This window comes from Canis lupus, chromosome 14, assembly GCF_003254725.2.
Source record: "Canis lupus dingo isolate Sandy chromosome 14, ASM325472v2, whole genome shotgun sequence".
NCBI classification, from domain to species: domain Eukaryota; kingdom Metazoa; phylum Chordata; class Mammalia; order Carnivora; family Canidae; genus Canis; species Canis lupus.
In genome coordinates, this window is record NC_064256.1 from 28,499,498 (window position 1) to 28,518,713 (window position 19,216).

General features: G+C 34.7%; 1 protein-coding gene across 11 annotated transcripts in view; it reads right to left on the minus strand.

The window, feature by feature from the left end:
• Positions 1-1,697: 1,697 nt before the first annotated feature.
• ETV1 (ETS variant transcription factor 1) overlaps positions 1,698-19,216 on the minus strand; it is a 95,659-nt gene continuing 78,140 nt past the window's right edge. For all 11 annotated transcript variants that reach the window (XM_035698672.2, XM_025464236.3, XM_035698674.2 and 8 more), the window contains 3 exons: positions 16,960-17,129; positions 11,216-11,317; positions 1,698-6,473 (listed from right to left, as the gene is read on the minus strand). In XM_035698672.2, coding sequence (XP_035554565.1) covers positions 6,252-6,473; positions 11,216-11,317; positions 16,960-17,129 — 494 coding nt within the window. In that variant the 3' untranslated portion in view covers positions 1,698-6,251. The remainder of the gene's footprint in view (positions 6,474-11,215; positions 11,318-16,959; positions 17,130-19,216) is intronic.

The window sequence follows — 19,216 nt, forward strand, 5'->3', positions numbered from 1 at the left end:
AGGGATTGTTTTTACTTGTTAACCTACACCTAAATAACGGAGTTATTTTCAAAACAGCCAGTAAGCTTATTATCTAAATGAACTTTTCTCCCTGCAACAATAATTGGGGCTTTGTAGATACACTGTTTATACATGTTTATTTTTTTTCTTTAATAAAGCCATTAAATGACAGGGTAATACCAGAAACAATCTATTAATGAAGAAACTGCAATATGAATTATGAGAAAGCAGAAAAAAACTGCATTTTTACCTTTCAATTCTAATATATGATAAGGTATTTTAATACTTTAAGAATAGAAGGATCTAGATGTTTTGGAAATAGTGGTGATGGTTGTACAACATTCTGAATGTAATTAATGCCACTGAATCACACACTTAACATGGTTAAAACTACAAGTTCTATGTTATATATACTGTACATTTTTAAAACAAAACAAAGAATTTAATATTTATGATTATTTTTAAGTATAAAGTAAAATATTTCTGTAGTATTAAAAGTAGAATAGTATTTTAAATTACAGAGTAAAAAGCAGTGCCCCCTTTTTGTCTCCTTTTTTTTCTCCCTTTTTCCCCCCTTTTTTATTCTGCCATTTAAATTTGTTAAACTATAGGACAAGTACTTTTACTAGCTTTTCATAAAATTAAAATGTATATAAGATGTCACAGTCCCCTTTGTAGTAATGTGACATTAACAAAAAAAAAAATCAAGATTTCTTTATAAAATAGTTTCTATGCTTTCAGTTCTTTCTAATTTAAACATCTGTCTCTTGCTTCTTCTGAATCATGTAAATTCAAATTTACTGTGCCTTAAAAGTTTTCTGGAAAATCTATTACTTTCAGAAGTCATGTCTAATAGCATAAATCACAGGGGCAGTGTTTACAACTTTCTGACGAATTTGATCAGTACATCTGTCTCTTTTGGGAGCGTTAAGCTGTATCCTTCTCTAGTAGGGGGGAAAAACCCACCACCAACAAAGTGGTACTTCAATCATTTTGATTTCTAAATGCTTAAAGACTCAAAAAAAAAAAATCACGGTTTGATGTTGCTGTGTTTAAATAGCACTTGATTTCTTTGTCAGATTTTTCTATAAAGACTATTCAAGAATGGTTAAAGAAATGTTTTAAGTAAGACTGTGTTCAGCAAAATGTGAATCATTGTTACATACATTTTTAAGTATTAGAAATTTAAATCGAGAAAGTAGTTAGGTCCAAGTAACAGAAAAAAAGTACAGCTTATGAATTTGCCTGTGATCACATGACATCTTGACACAAGGACGTTTTTGTTTGCCACAAGCCTCACTAAGCTTCTCCTCGAGTGAAGCCAATCAGTGATAGAGGCAGTAGCATATGTCATGCATGGTTGCTGGCTGGCACATGGGAGTCACTGAAATAATTTGGGTAGCTCCCTTCTACAAATTTCTTTCCGATATAGTTGCTGAAAGGATTAAGTGAAATAATATATTAAAAGAAATTAGAGCTTACAACTAGAAAAAGATTTATCAGATATCCTGGGACCTAAGTTACTGGAAAGAGAATAATACATGGGAAGTGGTAGAAGGGTAGCAAAGACATTACTCAAGTGTCTTGGTCATAAACTAAATGATTAAAATGATTCAGATGATTAGGAGCAAGTCAAAAATTTAGACAACATTTCTCAGTTTTAGATGTGCCACCATTCAGAGTGATCACAATAATACTTTCAGTTTCTGGGCTTTTATTTCAGATTTAAGTTTTGAGCATATTTAATTTGCTATAATCACAAATTTCATAGTATGTATTTCCAAACCATAATTTCAATACATCCAAGTGGATTGAAAATGTCTTCTCCATAGAAATATTAAATATCATTTTAGAATGGAAGAATATTGGAGTCTACATGCAAAATAAAAACAAAAACAAAAAACTGTACCCAATATATGAATTCCTGAACCATAGCTATTCTATATATAATTTAGCATTCTAAAATCATTACTTCTATAAAGGTGTCTGTCCACTCTCAAACTCTATTTTTCCATATTTTTTTATAAATAAATCTTTCTAAATGAGTCTTACTTTAAAAAAAAAAAAAAGTTATAGTCAAGCCCTGAAAATACCAGTTCAGTTCTAAGTATTAGGCCAAATTCCTCAGGATCCCGTCCAACAGTGATATCTTAGGGAATCTTGTTATGAAATTCTTATCACAATTGCTTAATATGCTCAATAGGCTTTTTAATTCCCTTCTCTTATTTTGAACCAACTTTTTTTTTTGTACTACTCTATTTTTCTCATCTTCACATCAAACTGCAACTGGAAAATAGCTCATTCACTTATTTTTAAGTTTTACTTTTCCTCTTTTAAGATACCCAGTATGAAACATTCAAATGGCCTTCTCCTCTAATGTTTTGTCACTATAAGTTCTGAAAGTGTTGCTAGATAGACAAAGTAGCTTATTTTAGATACGCCCAAAATCTAGTTAAATGCTATTAACAGTGGGTAGTAGATTTCTGTCTTTGTCATATAGATGACTCATACTTTAGAACTAAATAGTAATCCCTTGCAGATGTTGAGATCGTATAGTAACAACTCATACTAGGACAAAAAGAAATTTATTTAAAAAATATAACTCTGGCTTGGACAACAGATTTAACTGAGCTACTACTCTGTAATTATCACACTTTTTTTTTTCTCTCATTACATAATATTTACATGAGCGGTTATTCAAATCATGTAAAAGCTTGATGCGATTACCAGATGCTTTAGTGGAATAGGTAAACTTGAATAGAATGCTTTCAGTACCATTTATGTGAACTAAAACTATTTCAATGGTAAACAAAAATGTTTTTCAATAACTTCCAATCCTATCTTCATCAATAAGACTTTTTGCCCATAGGTAAATCAATCCGTATTTTTACAAGTGTCTTCATCTACATGATAGGATGAATAACACACCCTCCCCACACCCCTCCATAGCCCAGTCCTGTGAATGATACTAACTTCAAAGATGTCATCAAGTTAAAGATCTTGAGATGAACAGATAATCCTGGGTGGACCCTAAATGCAATCACAAGTGTCCTTAGAAGAGACAGGCAGAGGAAGATAGTAGACAAAGGGATGTGACCACAGAAACAGACTGGAGTGATGAAGCCAGGAGCCAGGAGCTGGGAGCCAGAAATGTCAGCAGCCTCTAAAAGTGGAAGAAGTTAGAATGAGATTCTCCCCTGGAGCCTTCGAAAGGAACAAGCCCTATACACACCCTTTGATTTTAATAGCTTTTGACTCATTTTGGATTTCTGATCTCTAGGGCTACAAAAGGATAAATTTGTGTAGTTTCAAACCATTAACTTTGTTATAGTAGCTATAAGAAATTAAAACAATCTGTAAAAAGGAGGTTCAAATAAATGACCTCCAAAATCCTTCTAGGATTTGAGAGAACTGCTCTGCACTGTTAGCTTTGTGAATTTTTATTTTTCAGCATAACTTAAGAAAGATCATTTTTCATTAGTTATTTAGGATATAACATTCTTTGTTGTAATTAGTCTGTTGGGTAATAGGCAGCAAACTCTAGGAGGATATTTCTTTTAGTTTATTTTACCAAGTTGAAGAAAAAAATATTTTTAATTAATTTTCTATGAGTAGCCAATTAAATTAGAAATTCAAAACACAAGAATCTTGCAGAAATCAGCTGCCAGATTTATTAATCTATCTGAAAATAAAAACACAAGCAAACAAAAGGTAGGATAAAAACAGAACTTAAAAAAAAAAAAAAGAAAACTTTAGATACATTTCCCAAAAGAGTTTATAATGCAATGTTTTGAACCCTTCCGTATCGGAAATATCCTTAATGTTGGCCAATTACTTATTTTGTTTTGTGATTCACTACCTTAAGCAGAAAAATAATTTGTCCTTAAATATTATATAATTAATACTAGTTCTTCCTTTGATCCCTTAAGATAAACTCATAGTCCAATTCCTTCCCAACGGGAAATTAGAACTTGAAATTTGAAAAGAAAAAGAAAAAAAGAAAAAGAGGAAAATAAAAAAAAGGAATCCTCAATACAATTTCATTTAGATATTTTAAAGACCCACTTTTCATTTCTCCTTTAATTTCTCCAAATATGTTCTCTTTCCAATAAATCTTCAGCTGAATATGTTAAAATTTGTTTTTATTCTAAGTGCTGTAAATGGCCACATGAGCATAGTGAGGGGAAAAAGTTCTCATTTTTAAGGCATTATTAGCCCAAATGGGCCAAATGATATATAATGTATATGCAGAACAATCATTGAAATCACAGGTTACATATATATGTTGAAATTAAAATCGTTTTTTTTTTTTTTGTAGGATTAAATGTGAGTAGTATTGATTATGGTATGTAAGTTTCCCAATACCTGTTCAATTTAGATACAGAAGCTGTGACCTGTGTGTGCCATGTTGGAAAATCGGTTGCCAGGCAATCATCTTTCATCAGTCTTTCCTGTGCTTGTTAAGAAATGCTTTTTTAAGTTCATTTTGGCTTTGTGTTTAAGATATTTTTCTTAATATTTCATTATAGACTCTTAAAAATGTTGTTCCTCTGGGATATTGATGGATTGAACAAAACTCACGCTTCTTGTTTGAACGGTTTTAGCAAGCTATTCAAAGATATTATAACACCACTTACTTTTTTTTTCCCAAGGTGAATGAAACAACATATCCTGCTTTCAATATTTTCTCCAAATGCCAAACAAAAACAAAACAAAACCCTTTGAAACTTTAAATCTTTAAATCTTCTTTCAAACAATCCAATCACATTTACACAAGAGTCCCAAACAAGATGAGTATCTGTGCCAGCACTATGTCATACAACAACTTCCTCAGATTCTTCGACAGTTTGTAAATAATTTTCTATTTCACCAAAAGTTACAAAAGTTTCCACAGTTTCCCTTAGCAAGCTGAAGCTTACTCTTCATTTGTCAATGTGCATAAAAGCTGCTTATAGCATAGCATGGCATAAGCTATTTTTTAAGCAATAAATGGTTTGAGTCATCTATTTTGTCCTGAAATGCTATCTGTAGTTAACTGCATTGCTTATAAATGGTCATAGTAAATTCAGCATGAAAGAGAATATTACAGAAAAGACAGCAGCAGAAGCATTAGCATTATCTAATATTTATATATGTTATCAACATAACACAGCAGTAAAAGGTTTAAATGCATATCAACGGGTACCATGTCTAAAAATTACTATAGTACCTATTTAGTGTATTGGATATTTTTCTTAAGGAGTGCTTGCTGTATCTAGAACAGCATAATACGTGATTTAGTACAGTTAATTCTTATCGATTAAATAATGTTTCTTTATGTACTGAAGGAAGTGAGATAGATATTTTTTGCTTCATTGTGATCCCAGATTTAACATTTAAATGAAGATCTCAAAGGACCATGACATATCGTTATTTAACTGAAACGGGCTTCAAAATATTTAAACAAGAGTATGATGTGTGTCTAGACAGCAAGGTGGCACCAGGTACATGGGATGCTACTGGCCTGTGACTCGATTTGGAGCCAGAGTCCAAAACTGTGCCCCTCATTTACAGTCATGGTGATCATCACTCAACTTCAGAGAGAATGACCCATTTTATGGTTATCCTCTGTGAGTCATACAGAAAGCAAAACAAAACAAATAACAGCAAATGCGATCTCTAAATACCTTTTTACAACAGGAGCAAAACCAGTCATTTCTAACAATTAAACTGCCATTTACAGTAGGTTTTTTTTGTTGTTTTTTTTTTTGTTTGTTTTTTGTGGATTTTTTTTGTACACCTTGCAGAGACTCAGAAATGACAGGGGAAAATGCCCAAGGCAAATAGTCTCCAAGTGGATATTTACACAATGTGAATTAACTGTACCATAGATACCCAGAGAAAATGAACATTTTCTTATGTTGTTATGAAATCAAATAAACATGATATAGCTTCATCATACTTAAAACCTGTAGGACCCCATCCCAAGCCTAAGTAAAAAGTAATCCCCATATCCCCCCACCCATTCACCCATTATTTTCCTGTTACACAGAATAAATGTTTAGATTACTCCCACCCACCCTCAAATAAAGTGCGCAGTCCATGGCAGACCATAGAATAATGCAACAGGAAAGCCCCTTTTTGTGTATTATTATTTAAAAATAAAATACAAACAACGAAAATCAAACAAAGATTGAAGAGAACTCAGAGATTCTCTGCATCCTGCAAAAAGAGGAGAAGCGCGAGGAGGCCCTGCGTGACTGTCACTTGGGTTAATATACATAGCCTTCATTGTAGGGGTGGGGGTTGCAGCAGCCCCCTTCAGGCATGTAGGCCATGCTCTCGTCAAAGTGAGACAGAGGCACTGTGTCCTCTTCATTGATGTGACGTTCCATGTCTGTCTTCAGCAGTGGGCGCTGATTATCTGGAAAGGCCATGGAGAACAGGGCTTCTGGATCACACACAAATTTGTAGACATATCTCTCTCCGGCCACCTGATGAAAACACAGAAGAGAAAAATCGATCCTTACGTATAGTGTGGGATGTTAACTAACTAGCTTCCTGGGGTGATTATGTCATGATATATGCAAACAGTGAATCCCTATGCTGTACACCTGAAACTGACATAAAGCTATCTGTCACTTAACCTCAGGTGAGCCACAATCTTGACCATCCCCAAATGGTAAAGAGCAGAGAAAGAAAAGAACAAAAACATGGTTATACACCAGAAAGGATGCATAACAAAAGGAAAGTAACCAAGTGTTAGCAGGTATCCATAAAAGAAAAAAAAAAATCTTACTTTGTGGAATACACTTCAGTCCAATAGAGGGAAATGAGACCTTGAGCAATGATTGACCTTGAGTAATAATTACATTCATTCCAGGCACAGCTAGAAAGCTTAGCAGTTTGTTCATTTTAACATAAAGGTAAACTTACATTGTTATTTGGGGGGGGAAAAATCAATGATTTCATGCAAGCATCTCACAGTGAAATTTTTTTCCTTTGCCTTAGATAGTAGTATCTTTATTAAATAATTGGACCTTTACAACATAGTGTTTCCCTCTAAATATTAGATTTCTGAAATTCCTTAAAAGAAAAATGTGCTGTGTTCCTAATAAGACTAGACTAGTGACTCACTGATTCAAAAAAAGAACTGGTTCTTTTTTCTTTTCTTTTATTTGGGGGGTGGGGGGAATGACTGCATATTTCCATCTAAAAAAAAAAAAAAAGAAAGAAACGAAAACCATAAGATGCATAGCCTTATTTAAATGAAAGATGGATCAAGAGGACAGCATGATCCTGGGTACATCACTTTTAAAAATGAAGGCAAGATGCATTAGACAGAAGTTAAGGATGTGTGTAAAGTGTCAAATTGAAGTAAGAGGTGTAAAAAAGTGAAAGGAATTTAAAATATACAATGATAGGGAGGAAATGAGAAACAGAAATGTGACAGCTGCCTGAAATAAAGGAGAAGTAGCATAATTTGTAGGGAATGACATGTCCCAAACTTAAATTTTGAAGAATAATGTTTCTCTAGGAAATTATAAACAATTGAATGGAACAAATATGCACCCTCCTTCCCCATTAATAGACAAAACAGAGGTTCTCAAAAAACTGGGGCGGGTTGGAGATGGAGGGTGGGAGTAGGTGTGTGTATGAATACAATTCTTCGTATTGACATTGAGGTAACTCTTCATGTAGATGCAGAGATTAGTAATTTTAGAAAGGTGAAAATTATTCAGTGCCTCTGGGTTCCTAATGTATCAAAAAAAGGCACTGCTAGCTGCTTTGTGATGTAGGAGAATGCTAAGTTCATGGTTCACAAACTATCTGTATATGTTTGGAAAATAAGAATCAACTACCAAAGACTGCTACTGTTCTGGACTTAAGATTTATAACATTTTTTTGTCCTGGATTTTTTACCTTGGAACAGGAACCAATTTAGAGGATCCAAGTAATCTGAATAGTCTTAGGTTTGAAAACAGTGAGCATTTAGTTTTTATGAATTTGGATGTGTTTTTAACCGGGCCTCAGTTCCTCCTGTTCTGTGAAATAGAGGTGGGAACGGCTCCCTTTGGAAAGCCTTTTGTAAAACTGAGATGGACAGCTCTCCGGTACATTGCATGACAAACAGAAGAGTTGGCATAAATTTACTTACTTCAGCCCCTTATAAAAAGGAAATTAAGTTCATAAAGGTGAAATTGCCGTAAAAATAAAAATTGGCAATGTCAGAAACAAACCCAAGATATGAAATCCTGGTTTTCCATTTTTTCTTTATTCAAACCAATTTGAGAAAAAAAAATAAATGGCCTGCATATCTTAGAACATTTAATAACCTGCTTTGTTTTGTTTGGAGCTGCAAAGAAAGAGGTATTTGCTTTACGCTACTGGTAGCTTTTTTATCCAACCTGTTGCTATTGGTTATAATTAGAACTGATTTGAAAAATCACTATGGGGAATTAAATGTACAACATGCAATCAAGATTATAAAATCTCTTAAGGAGTCTGCCTTGACTCATTGCTTCCTACTATTTTTCTTATGAAAAAACATTTTTGGAACTACTACTATGTTAAATGTCAGAGTTTAGAACAAGGGCTGATAATTACCATGGGAAATAATGTCTTTCATTATTAGGAATACGATTACAATCTAGAAAATGCTGTACATTAAATATACCCAAAGTGCAATGCTGAGATAGATAAAACATGAATTTTATAGGAGAGATGAATCAGAAATTAACAAGGAAGTATCTTTTGAACTGTGTTTTGAAAGACTAGATATTCGAATTAGGTGTTAACTTTTTAAATATCAGAAGTAACAGAAAAACTGGAGGAAAATTAAAAATTACAGATCAAGCCAAAAGAAAATAATGATCTATCCTTATATTATCCAGAAATAACTACTGTTAAAATATTTGCATAGATTTTCCTGGGAATTCCTAGGTTTTGAAATAGAAGTGTGCACATATAGTCTAAAAGCCATATTCCAGGCACCTAGGTGGCTCGGTGGATAAGCATCTGCCTTTGGCTCAGGTCATGGTCCCGGGGTCCTGGGATTGAGTTCCATGGAGCCTGCTTCTCCCTCTGCTTATGTCTCTGCCTCTCTCTGTGTCTCTCATAAATAAATAAATAAAATCTTCAAAAAAATAAAAAGATAAAAAATAAATAAAAGCCATACTCCATCATTTTTTATCTCTTTCAGAGCTACTGAAATAATCAGGGTTTTTTTACATGTTTAGATTCATTTGATTATTTTTATTTCAATGTCTCATCTTTCCATTTAATTTTCCCTAACATACACCACATACATACATAATGTTAAGTTTATAAACAAGTGTGGTCATATAAACATTTTCCCCTACACACTGAAATATAAAATTCCACATCATAGATTTTTTTTTTTAAGGATAGCATAATTTTCCTCTGAATGGCTCTGTTAGAATTTATTTAAACATTAGATTGGTACAGATGTTAGGTAAAAATCAGAAGGTAAGATACTATAGAGAATCATAGAATCATAGCAGTGAAGCAATGAGGGAGTCACAAGCGTGTCACACAGTAGCAAGTAGAATGGCTCAACAAGTGAAGAAGAGTAAACATACTGTAAAAACTGTAAAAAGCCTTCCCTCCTTTTGTGCTAGTTACAAGTAGACTTCAATTTTATATGTTTCAATCATCAAACAACCTATGCTTTCTTATATTATGTAGCAATACCCCAAAAGGTCTGTCACATACAGACACTTTGCTATTCTATATTAGCTGATAAATAAATAGTTGCAAATAGTTTCTTTTACCTTATTTCATTTAATAATGACAACAACTTCATGAAGTAAGAACACCACCAGTTAGCAGGAGAGGAATCTGTTCAAAAAGTTGATTCCTTGAGAAGGCAGCATGTAAACTTAAATCATGACTGTGTTTTCTGTGACAGCACCTCAACACTGCCCAGGGAAACTGGTGAGCACCTACAGTGACAGCCCACCTGACTGCCAGAAGCATCTAGATGGTGAGGGAAATGGAAGGAATGGAATGCATCTGGAATGATGCACTGAAGGGGTTTGGCTGCAGATGGGAAAGGTGAATGAGAGGAAGGGAGGAATTAAAAACGACCCCAGTGTTGAGGTGGAGAAGACAGGGGAGCAAGTAAGAAACGGTTACACATCCTGAAGGTGAGATTCAGGGAAATAGGAAGGGAGAGACTAATTGAGACTTATCTTTCAAAGATTTTGAGCATTCTGACTTGTGAGCCAGCAAACTCCAGAGCATTGATTTCCTTTGGTCTAAAAACTCAATGATGCTGTTCCCTCTAGTCTAGTATGTTTCGTGTAGCAACTGGTCTAGTTTTTCTTGGCATAACTATAGTGGTATAAAAATATGCCAAATCTGCAATATATAACTATGTTTGTGTCCCCCAACTGAACAAAGGATGCACAATAAAAGAGTAATGTTCACAATGGATAGATCATAAACTTAGTTCACAATCTAGACGTTGGAATGAATACACATGCAAGGCTTAAAACATGTAATAATAACAAATATCCAATGTTTGATCTTTATTCATGTATTCATGACCTTATTCAAAATTTTATTTTGTTCTACGTGTACTTCATTTGTTTTATCTTATTCTTTTTAAAGCCACCTTCAAATATTAAAAGAAGCTCATTTGAAATAAAATAAAATACATTTAACTCAACTTCATTCACCAATGAAATAATATCAAATACCGATTTTGAATAAATGGTTTAGGTTTCTGAGCTGTCAAGCAGCAAAACTGGGCAAGATTTCAAACAAGAAAAGATTTTTCAGGAGAACAAAAAATGTTCTGAATGTTTTAAGCATCAAAACACGGAGGGGAAAAGTAAGAATTCAGTTAGTATCAGAATCTATAAACAAAGGCATTTCAAAATTATGTCATTGGGGAGAATACAGCAGACTACCAAAAACTTCTGGGAATATGTGGGAATATTAGTACTGAAACAACATTTTTTTACCAAATACGGTAGAGTTGGGACCTCCAGAAAGTCCACTAGTTTCTATATGACATTATTACATAGGACTATAATGCTCATGAATTTATAAATAGAAAGGCTTGTCATACCAAAACCAAGAGCTAAGCATATGTTAAAATGAGTGAAAACCTTGCTTCAGCAATGCGATGATATGTGGCTTTTAAAGTATGACATGCAGATTAATGTGCAACATTTCAATGAATTTTAATGCTGTTGTAGCTGCTCACCTTTTGCATGATTCCTTTCTCATAATAATAGCGAAGCGAACGGCTAAGTTTATCATAGTTCATAGCTGGCCTGTTTTTCTGAATGCCCCAACGCCGGGCCACCTGTCACCAAAACAGAATTACATTGTAGTGTTAAGCATTACCTCTTCGAGATATTTCCTAAAACATTAGTAAATTAATCAAGGACTTCCAAATCTTCCAAAAACACATCCAAATTAAAGACATAAGTAAAGAGGCAAAAGCTCTCATGATCTGAATTTTCCTGTGTCCTGGTTTGCTTTTAAACCAGGCGTGCAGTGATCATTCTGAAACTTCACAATAGAATTCTTTGTCACTATTGTTTTGGATACAAAATTAAATGGAAATAAGGGGATGTGTTTACAATGGGAATGAACAGGCTGCAATTCACTAAAATGAGGCAAGTTTCCCATTGTGAGATCTACTGCCTGTTGTTTCCTTCTATAGTTTTTCAGATAAAACCTATAGATCAAGCACAGCTTAGTGATTTGTGTAGGTGTTTTCTGAGGTTATGATAAACTAAAGAAAAAATACCCTGTTAGATACTCAATGAAAGAGTAAACAAGTGGCACTGTGTGTGTAGCAAAGGAAACAGTATACAAATTCATAATCTGAACTGCAAATAATTTTTATTGCCTGAAGCAGCACCAGAATAAAACTGTAACCAATACTGAACTGAGGAATTAAGCATTCATTTAGAGAACAGTAATTGGACACTAAAAATAAAAAGGAAGTGGAAAAGGTCACCATGTACATGAGTCCACAAACAAAAACTTCTAAAGCAGAATGTCCACTTTGTTGTTTAGTGAAAAATCTCAGAGTTTTTGAGAATGTGGCCTTGGAGGAGCAACCTCTCTGGCAAAGCAGAGCTCTTCAAGGAAACCTCCTTCTGCAATGTGTCTGTATCCCCGACCTCACCACCACCCTAGGCTGCCTGAAACGCTACATCCAACAGTGTAGCTTTGACTTTGCCTCTGCTACCCCAGTTAGAGACGTGTTCTCATTGATTTCCATATTTTATTACTCTGAGCAGAAACTGCAGCTGTCATGCATACCTAGGTGACCCCAAGAGGACGTTATCTAATAGGGTTAGGGTTTTCCTTCATTTCTATGAAATTCCAAGTTGCTGCTATGCCACATCCTATACTAAAAATAAAATGCTTTTCAGAGAGATCATTTCTGTCTCCTCTCCTCTTTATTAGCAATAACCTTTCCCCAGGGTTTGTTTTTTTTCTTTCAAAAATACTGATCCTTGCTATTTTCTCCCCCTGCTAATTTGTATTTCCTGAATGAAGATACAATGTAATTTAGCCACTTGCATCAGTAGACTTTTTTAAGAGCAGAGAGATGTGATGTAACAGGAACATGATTACATATCCAAGCAGTCAGCATGGCAGGTACATCTGAATTTTCCAAAGATAAACTTCATTTTAATGTAAGTGTTCTTAGCAATAGTGAAATAGGAGGGTGGCAATAAGAAATGAAAGCAGTACTTTCTAAATAAAATGTCTTTTAAAAACCTAACAATGGGGGTGGGGCACCTGGGTGGCTCAGTGGTTGAGCATCTATCTGCCTTTGGCTCACATCATGATCCCAGGGTCCTCAGATCCCACATTAGGTTCCCCACAGGGAGCCTGCTTCTCCTTCTGCCTATGTCTCTGCCTCTCTGTCTCTCATGAATAAAAAAATTAAAAAAAAACAAAAACAAACCATAAAACGTAACAATGGGCATCAGCAAATCTTTAATAGACTTGGCAACTGAACAGCACGCAAACATGGAAGGGACATAAAAATAAACTACTAATATTTCCTTAAATTAAACACCAGTTTCTGACTACCTTTTCATTTATAAATGATTCTCCTCTAGAGATTCACCAGGATGCATATAGGAAGTCAAATACTTGCAACCAACTTTGAGACAACCCAGTGGAAGTCTCTAGGGAGAGAAAGATAATTTTTTGATACCATCAGCAGAGTCTGATTTTTAGGATGCCAGTTAATTCTCAGCACAAGTGGGTGTTAGTAGACATTTTTAAACAAAAAATATATTCTTCGAGCTGTTTTTATTTGTTCAATGTCACATTTATCATAAAGGGAAGTGGGATACACCACTATGCCTATGGGATGGTCATGCAAGGTAAATTCTAGAGATCTGCTCTACCTCAGCATGCCCATCGTTAACAATACTATATGATACATTTAAAAATTTGATAAGAGGGCAAATCCCATGTTAAATGTTATTATCACAATAATAAAAATAAAAAAGATTGAAACTTAAAATCAATAGGTAATACAGATAATTTCCTAGATAGCTTAGACCACGTACCAACACAGAAAGCCCAGTCGGCCCTCATGTATGAGCCACCAATCACTGCTACCTCCAGCACCACTAAAAGCCAAGGCAGCATTCTCAACATGGAATGGGTGCAGTGATGGCAACACTTTCAGTAACTTCCTTATGATACTCCTTCAACTCCGACTATTAATAAGGAAACTGAAAAGGCAACTGAACTATAAAAATCACTCTAGGGATGCTGGAGTGGCACAGTCAACAGGGTCAGACTCTTGATTTCAGCTGAGGTCATGATCTCAGGATCTCGGGATCAAGCCCCACATTAGGCTCTGTGCTTAGCAAAAGTCTGTTTATCCTCTTCCTCTGCTCCTACCATCATTCATGCTCTCTCTCAAATAAATGAAGAAGGTCTTTGAAAAAAATCACTCATATTGTCAAATGAATTAGAAGAAAAATATAATAGCTCAAATATTAATTTATTTTTAAAAATCATGTTTGAATACCCAACAGTAAACCTGGAAACCATAACTAGGTCCTGGTTATCAGACTTCCTAGTAACTCATGTAGCTCAACAACTTTGAATATCTTTGAAAGACTTCACTGGGTCCTAGAGATGTTGTACTATGTGAACAACTGTTCTCTGAGACAATTCCCTCGGATCCATGATTAATTTGAAAATAACATCTCATTATCTCAAATATCTCAAAAAGAGAGCTGTTAAATAACATGTGCTTGCTTGAGTTACTCAAGCACACTGAGCAGATCATCAGCACAAGACAACAGGCTTCCTCAATATCATTTTAAAATGCAAAATGAACTAGAAAGAAATGAACCAATGAGTATTTCCTACAAGGATGGCTTCAGAGGCACCTTTCAGGAGCTGTATTGACACAGACACTCAAGGAGCTACTGTGTGGTTCAAGAAGGAGGGTGACCATGGGCCACAGAGGCTAAAGGGATTTCACAAATGCTTTCCAAAAAATAAATGTAAATGGTACAGCCATTGTCTAATGGGAGCGACTACAACAGTGAGCAATGCGGCATTAGAAACATGTTTTATTTTGAACAAAAGCCATAGGAGACTTAGTACTTACTGAACAACTATCATTGAGTCAGTTACTGTTTGGAAATGGTCTACTGCCTCTGAATTACTTGGCCTTTTTAGAAGCCATGAGTCTACTGCAGAAAAGGTATCTAAATGTTTATTGTATTGAACAGATGTAACTGTGTCTTTCTTGCAATTAAAAATCACTGAAATTTAGAATCTGATAGAAGTTAATGGTCATCTGTTCAAGTCTTCTTATTCATGATTAAAATGAAGTCAACAATTGCTAAATAAAAACCTTAATGATGTACGTAAGAACTTTATTCTTCAGAGATGAGTAATTACCAACATAATTCAGAAATTTTTCCACCTTAACAAATAATATGGCAGGAAAAAAGTTCTGTTTCTGCTCACTTTATTTTAGTCCTAGGTAGAGGAAAGAACTAATAGAAATTGCTGTTGGATATACTCAGGTCTAGGATAAACCACCTCTTGCAGCGATTATTAACATGTTTGATGAGGTGAGGAACACACACTCCCATCATGTTAAAGGGCTTTCAAGTTACTTTACATTAAGTGTTTCTAGACTCCATTTGTTAGTGCTTCACATTTTTATGGGTCTTTCACTTACATCATTTAAGTACATCTACATAAAAATGAATTTCCTTTGAGAGCCAAATTAAGCCTTAGACACACTATGAAATTCAAACACCCAAACACTTAGCTCATACTAGATAATGGATATTTTCAAAGTCTGATACTGAGCCCTCTGTGTGTTTGGTGGAGGGCAATGGAGATACAAAGCTAATCCCTCTAGACTACTAGTATATTCATGTCATCTGAAGTAGACATAATTATGCTAACTAGCTCCTCTTATTTCAAACTTCTTTTAATACAAATTTGAATCAGAGAATCTCTTAAATAAGGAAAGTAACTTATTTTCTGGCTATCAAATGAGGACATGTCATCTGATTATGCATGAATACACGGTTTCAGAGGGCAGAAAATTGAAGATGTAAAGTCCTATTAGCCTAGATTGCAGATGTCCAGTCTATACTAATCGAAAATAATCACTTTGGGTTCAAAATTAGCTGGATATCTTACTAAGTTTTACATGTTTCTGAGGCATTTAGACCCTACAGCCAATATGAGCCATTATAGGCATGCTAATTGAAAGTCGTCCATTGCTTTCTTGGCTAATGTAAACTAAAGTCAATTTTAATAGTAGCCGAGAAAGCACCTTTAGTAAGATACAAACATTTTACGTAAAAGTCACCTTTCTATAGAGGTCCAAAATGATATTAGTGGGTTATGCTGTAATAATGGTAGTAGTATTAAGCCTCAAGCTAGACCTGGGGAGAATAAAAATTGAACTGAGAAGATCTTCAGGAAAACTCCATTTGTACATGCATAGGGGTGGGGAGAAGGCAGCAGTAAGCCAGGTGAATAGTTAGTTGAAAGTGTGTTCCATTTATCCATATTCTCTCTCTCTCTAGAATTATCTCATTCTGGTAATTTCTTAGTTAATATGGCGATACTCTCTCCTTACCCTCCAATGGAGTGTAAACAGCCCAGCTGACTTGAAAAGATGTTACCAAAAATCAAAGAGAAACAGTGTTATTATTAGGTTGGCATTTCCTAAGAAATACTTCCTGACTGAGAATTGTCTACTGTGGCCTTTGTGTGCCTTTATCCCACAGCAATTTCTCCCCCACCTCCTCTTGTGCATGACTTTGGTCTCTAAATGTTCCTCTCTAATCCCTTGACAAAATCAAGATTATCCAAATAATAACTTTCTCATGAACAATTCCTTCATGTGCAAAACTAGCTGTCAACAGACAAACCCTCTCTTCTTCCAAGAATATCAAACATCCACAATTTAGATATTCTTTTAGAGACTTCCCAAGAATCATATTCTTGAATCAAGTCTAAAACCAAGTCTAGCTGGTTTTCTACAACATCAATCCTGTAGGATGTCATTCAACTGGAAAAATCGTGCAACATATTTATTGCTTATTTTAAATGTAGACATACTTTTCCTTTGCCCAACTTCTCATTCAGAAGGTTTCCCTAGAGTTTTAAAATTAAAAAAAAATAGGGGATCCCTGGGTGGCTCAGCTGTTTAGTGCCTGCCTTCCACTCTAGGCATGACCCTGGAGTCCCAGGATCAAGTCCCACGTCGGGGTCCTTGCATGGGGCCTGCTTCTCCCTCTGCCTGTGTCTCTGCCTCTCTCTCTTTGTCTCTCATGAATACATAAATAAAATCTTTAAAAAAATAAATAAATAAAATAAAATAAAATTTAAAAAATACATTTTGGCACATTAATCAATATGTTTCTTTATATTATAATATATCTGATTTTCCTAATGAAAATCTATTAGACCCACCTCTTCAGGCTCAATCAGTTTAAATTCCATGCCTCGCCCAGTCCACGCAATGAAATGAGAATTTGAAGGGTCATCCAGAAGAGCTACCAAAAACTGCCAGAGTTGAAGTGATCCCCGCCGCTGGTATGTGGGTCCTTCCCGATACATTCCTGGCTCCTGTTTGATGTCTCCTAAATTAAAAAACATTAAAGTTTCTATTACTAACACTATTATGGCATTTACGTAAAATTTTCATTAGACCAATCATTAAAATGGTTAAATCACAACCACTTTATGGGTTTCTATGAAATAAAATATTACCACTAAATAGGGCTTTAAAATAGTTAAAGGATTTCATGTAAACCAAGAATCTGTACAAACTTACAAACAACTATATATAACATATAAGGGTCAGAAAAAATGCACACAGATGCAGAATAAATTCACATATATAATTTACTCATTAAAATTTTGTGTAACTATCTGTTTGTTTTCACTTATTTATTTAAAAACCATACCATCTAATCACACTTCTTTTTGTTTTATTGTTAATGACATTATTCACTGCTCTAAGCAACTCTGAAGAAAAAGTATTCAATTTTAAGCTCTGGGCACTTTATTCATACAAATTCTGCAAACTATAATTTGTAATACTTCACTGGCATGCACACGAAAAATGCAAATTTTAATGCAAATATTTCAAAGCAAATTTGTTTATTCATCCATTCATTCATTCTAAAAGATTTATTTATTTGTGAGAGAGAGAAAGAGAGCAAGCAGGGGTAGCGGCAGAGGGAGAGAGAGAGAACCTCAAAAAGACTCCAGGCTGAGCACAGAGCCCAATGTGGAACTCAATCACATGACCCTGAGATCATGACATAAGCCAAAATCAAGAGTTGGAAACTCAACCAACTGAGCCACCCAGGTGTTCCATCTCAAAGGAATTTTAATAGCATCTTAAACTCTGAGTTAAGTAATCTGTACTTTATATAAATTAGGAAAATCTCATAAGTAAATCAGGGCATATTGGATTATCATCACACCATCTTTTTCCCACACCTTCATACTGGTACTACTACTTTCTTAACTGGGGGCAAATAAAAATTCCTTCGTTTTTCTTTGTCTTCTTTGCACTTCAATCACATGAATTTAATTTGCTAGTCTCTTTCTAAAAGTGCAATCTAAAAACACATATACAAGAGCTTTCTGTCGATCTATATTTTTAATCAAGAAATGTTGCTTTGTGTTACATTTATGTTATTTTTATATAGTATAAAAAACCTATTAAGTAGATTACAATAAGGGTGTTACTGTTCTAATTCTTCTGGTATAAATCTGGCCAGTTATCTTCCTTATACCAAACAAACAAAAATTCAGTCATAACTCCTGATTATTTACATCTGCCTCCAGCCAACCATCCCCAAAAGTATGTGGAATCGGTCACACTGGGGACTGAATGTCTAGGGCCCTACAAACATATCATTATTAATGCGCGAACTTCTCTATGCCATGATAGAAACAATTCAGAAAATATATTCACAGTGTATGTGTGAATTATAAAATGGACCAGATCAGAAGCTTCTTAAAACTTTCCTTTGGTTCGGGCATCCCCGGTGTCTCAGCAGTTAAGCGCCACCTGCAGCCCGGGGTGTGATCCTGGAGACCCGGGATCGAGTCTCACGTTAGGCTTCCTCCATGGAGCCTGCTTCTCCCTCTGCCTGTGTCTCTGCCTCTCTCTCTCTCTCTCTCTCTCTCTCTGAATAAATACATTTTAAAAGTCTTAAAATATATATATATATAAAACCTTTCCTTTGGTTAACAGACAGAAATGTGCATCTTAAAATAATTACAAAAAGAAAACACAACACTTTAAAAACCACAACCAAAATAAAATTATTCGGCCAATTGCTGCTAGAAATCATTATGTCATTTTGGTCTAAGCCAAATAATACAGAAGTGTCTCTTCATATTGATTTCAATGACAGTTTTATTTATCTCAGTTTTTCCTTCTGAGACTTACAAATTTTTTCATGGGGGTAACTGAGCAATTATGCAGAGTGAAGCACTATCAAATGTTTTAATCTCTAGATTGCTTCTGCCTATAAATGTGACAGGCTATCCTAGCCTTGTCAATGAAAAAATAACTCTGTGCTTTTCTAATCTCTTGCTCTCTATTCCTTATAAAATTTAAGACTATCTTCTAAAAAAATATTTTCTTAGTACAAAATTGAAGAATATTTAGTAGTCAAAGGGAATAAATAATCAAGATAGACAGCTC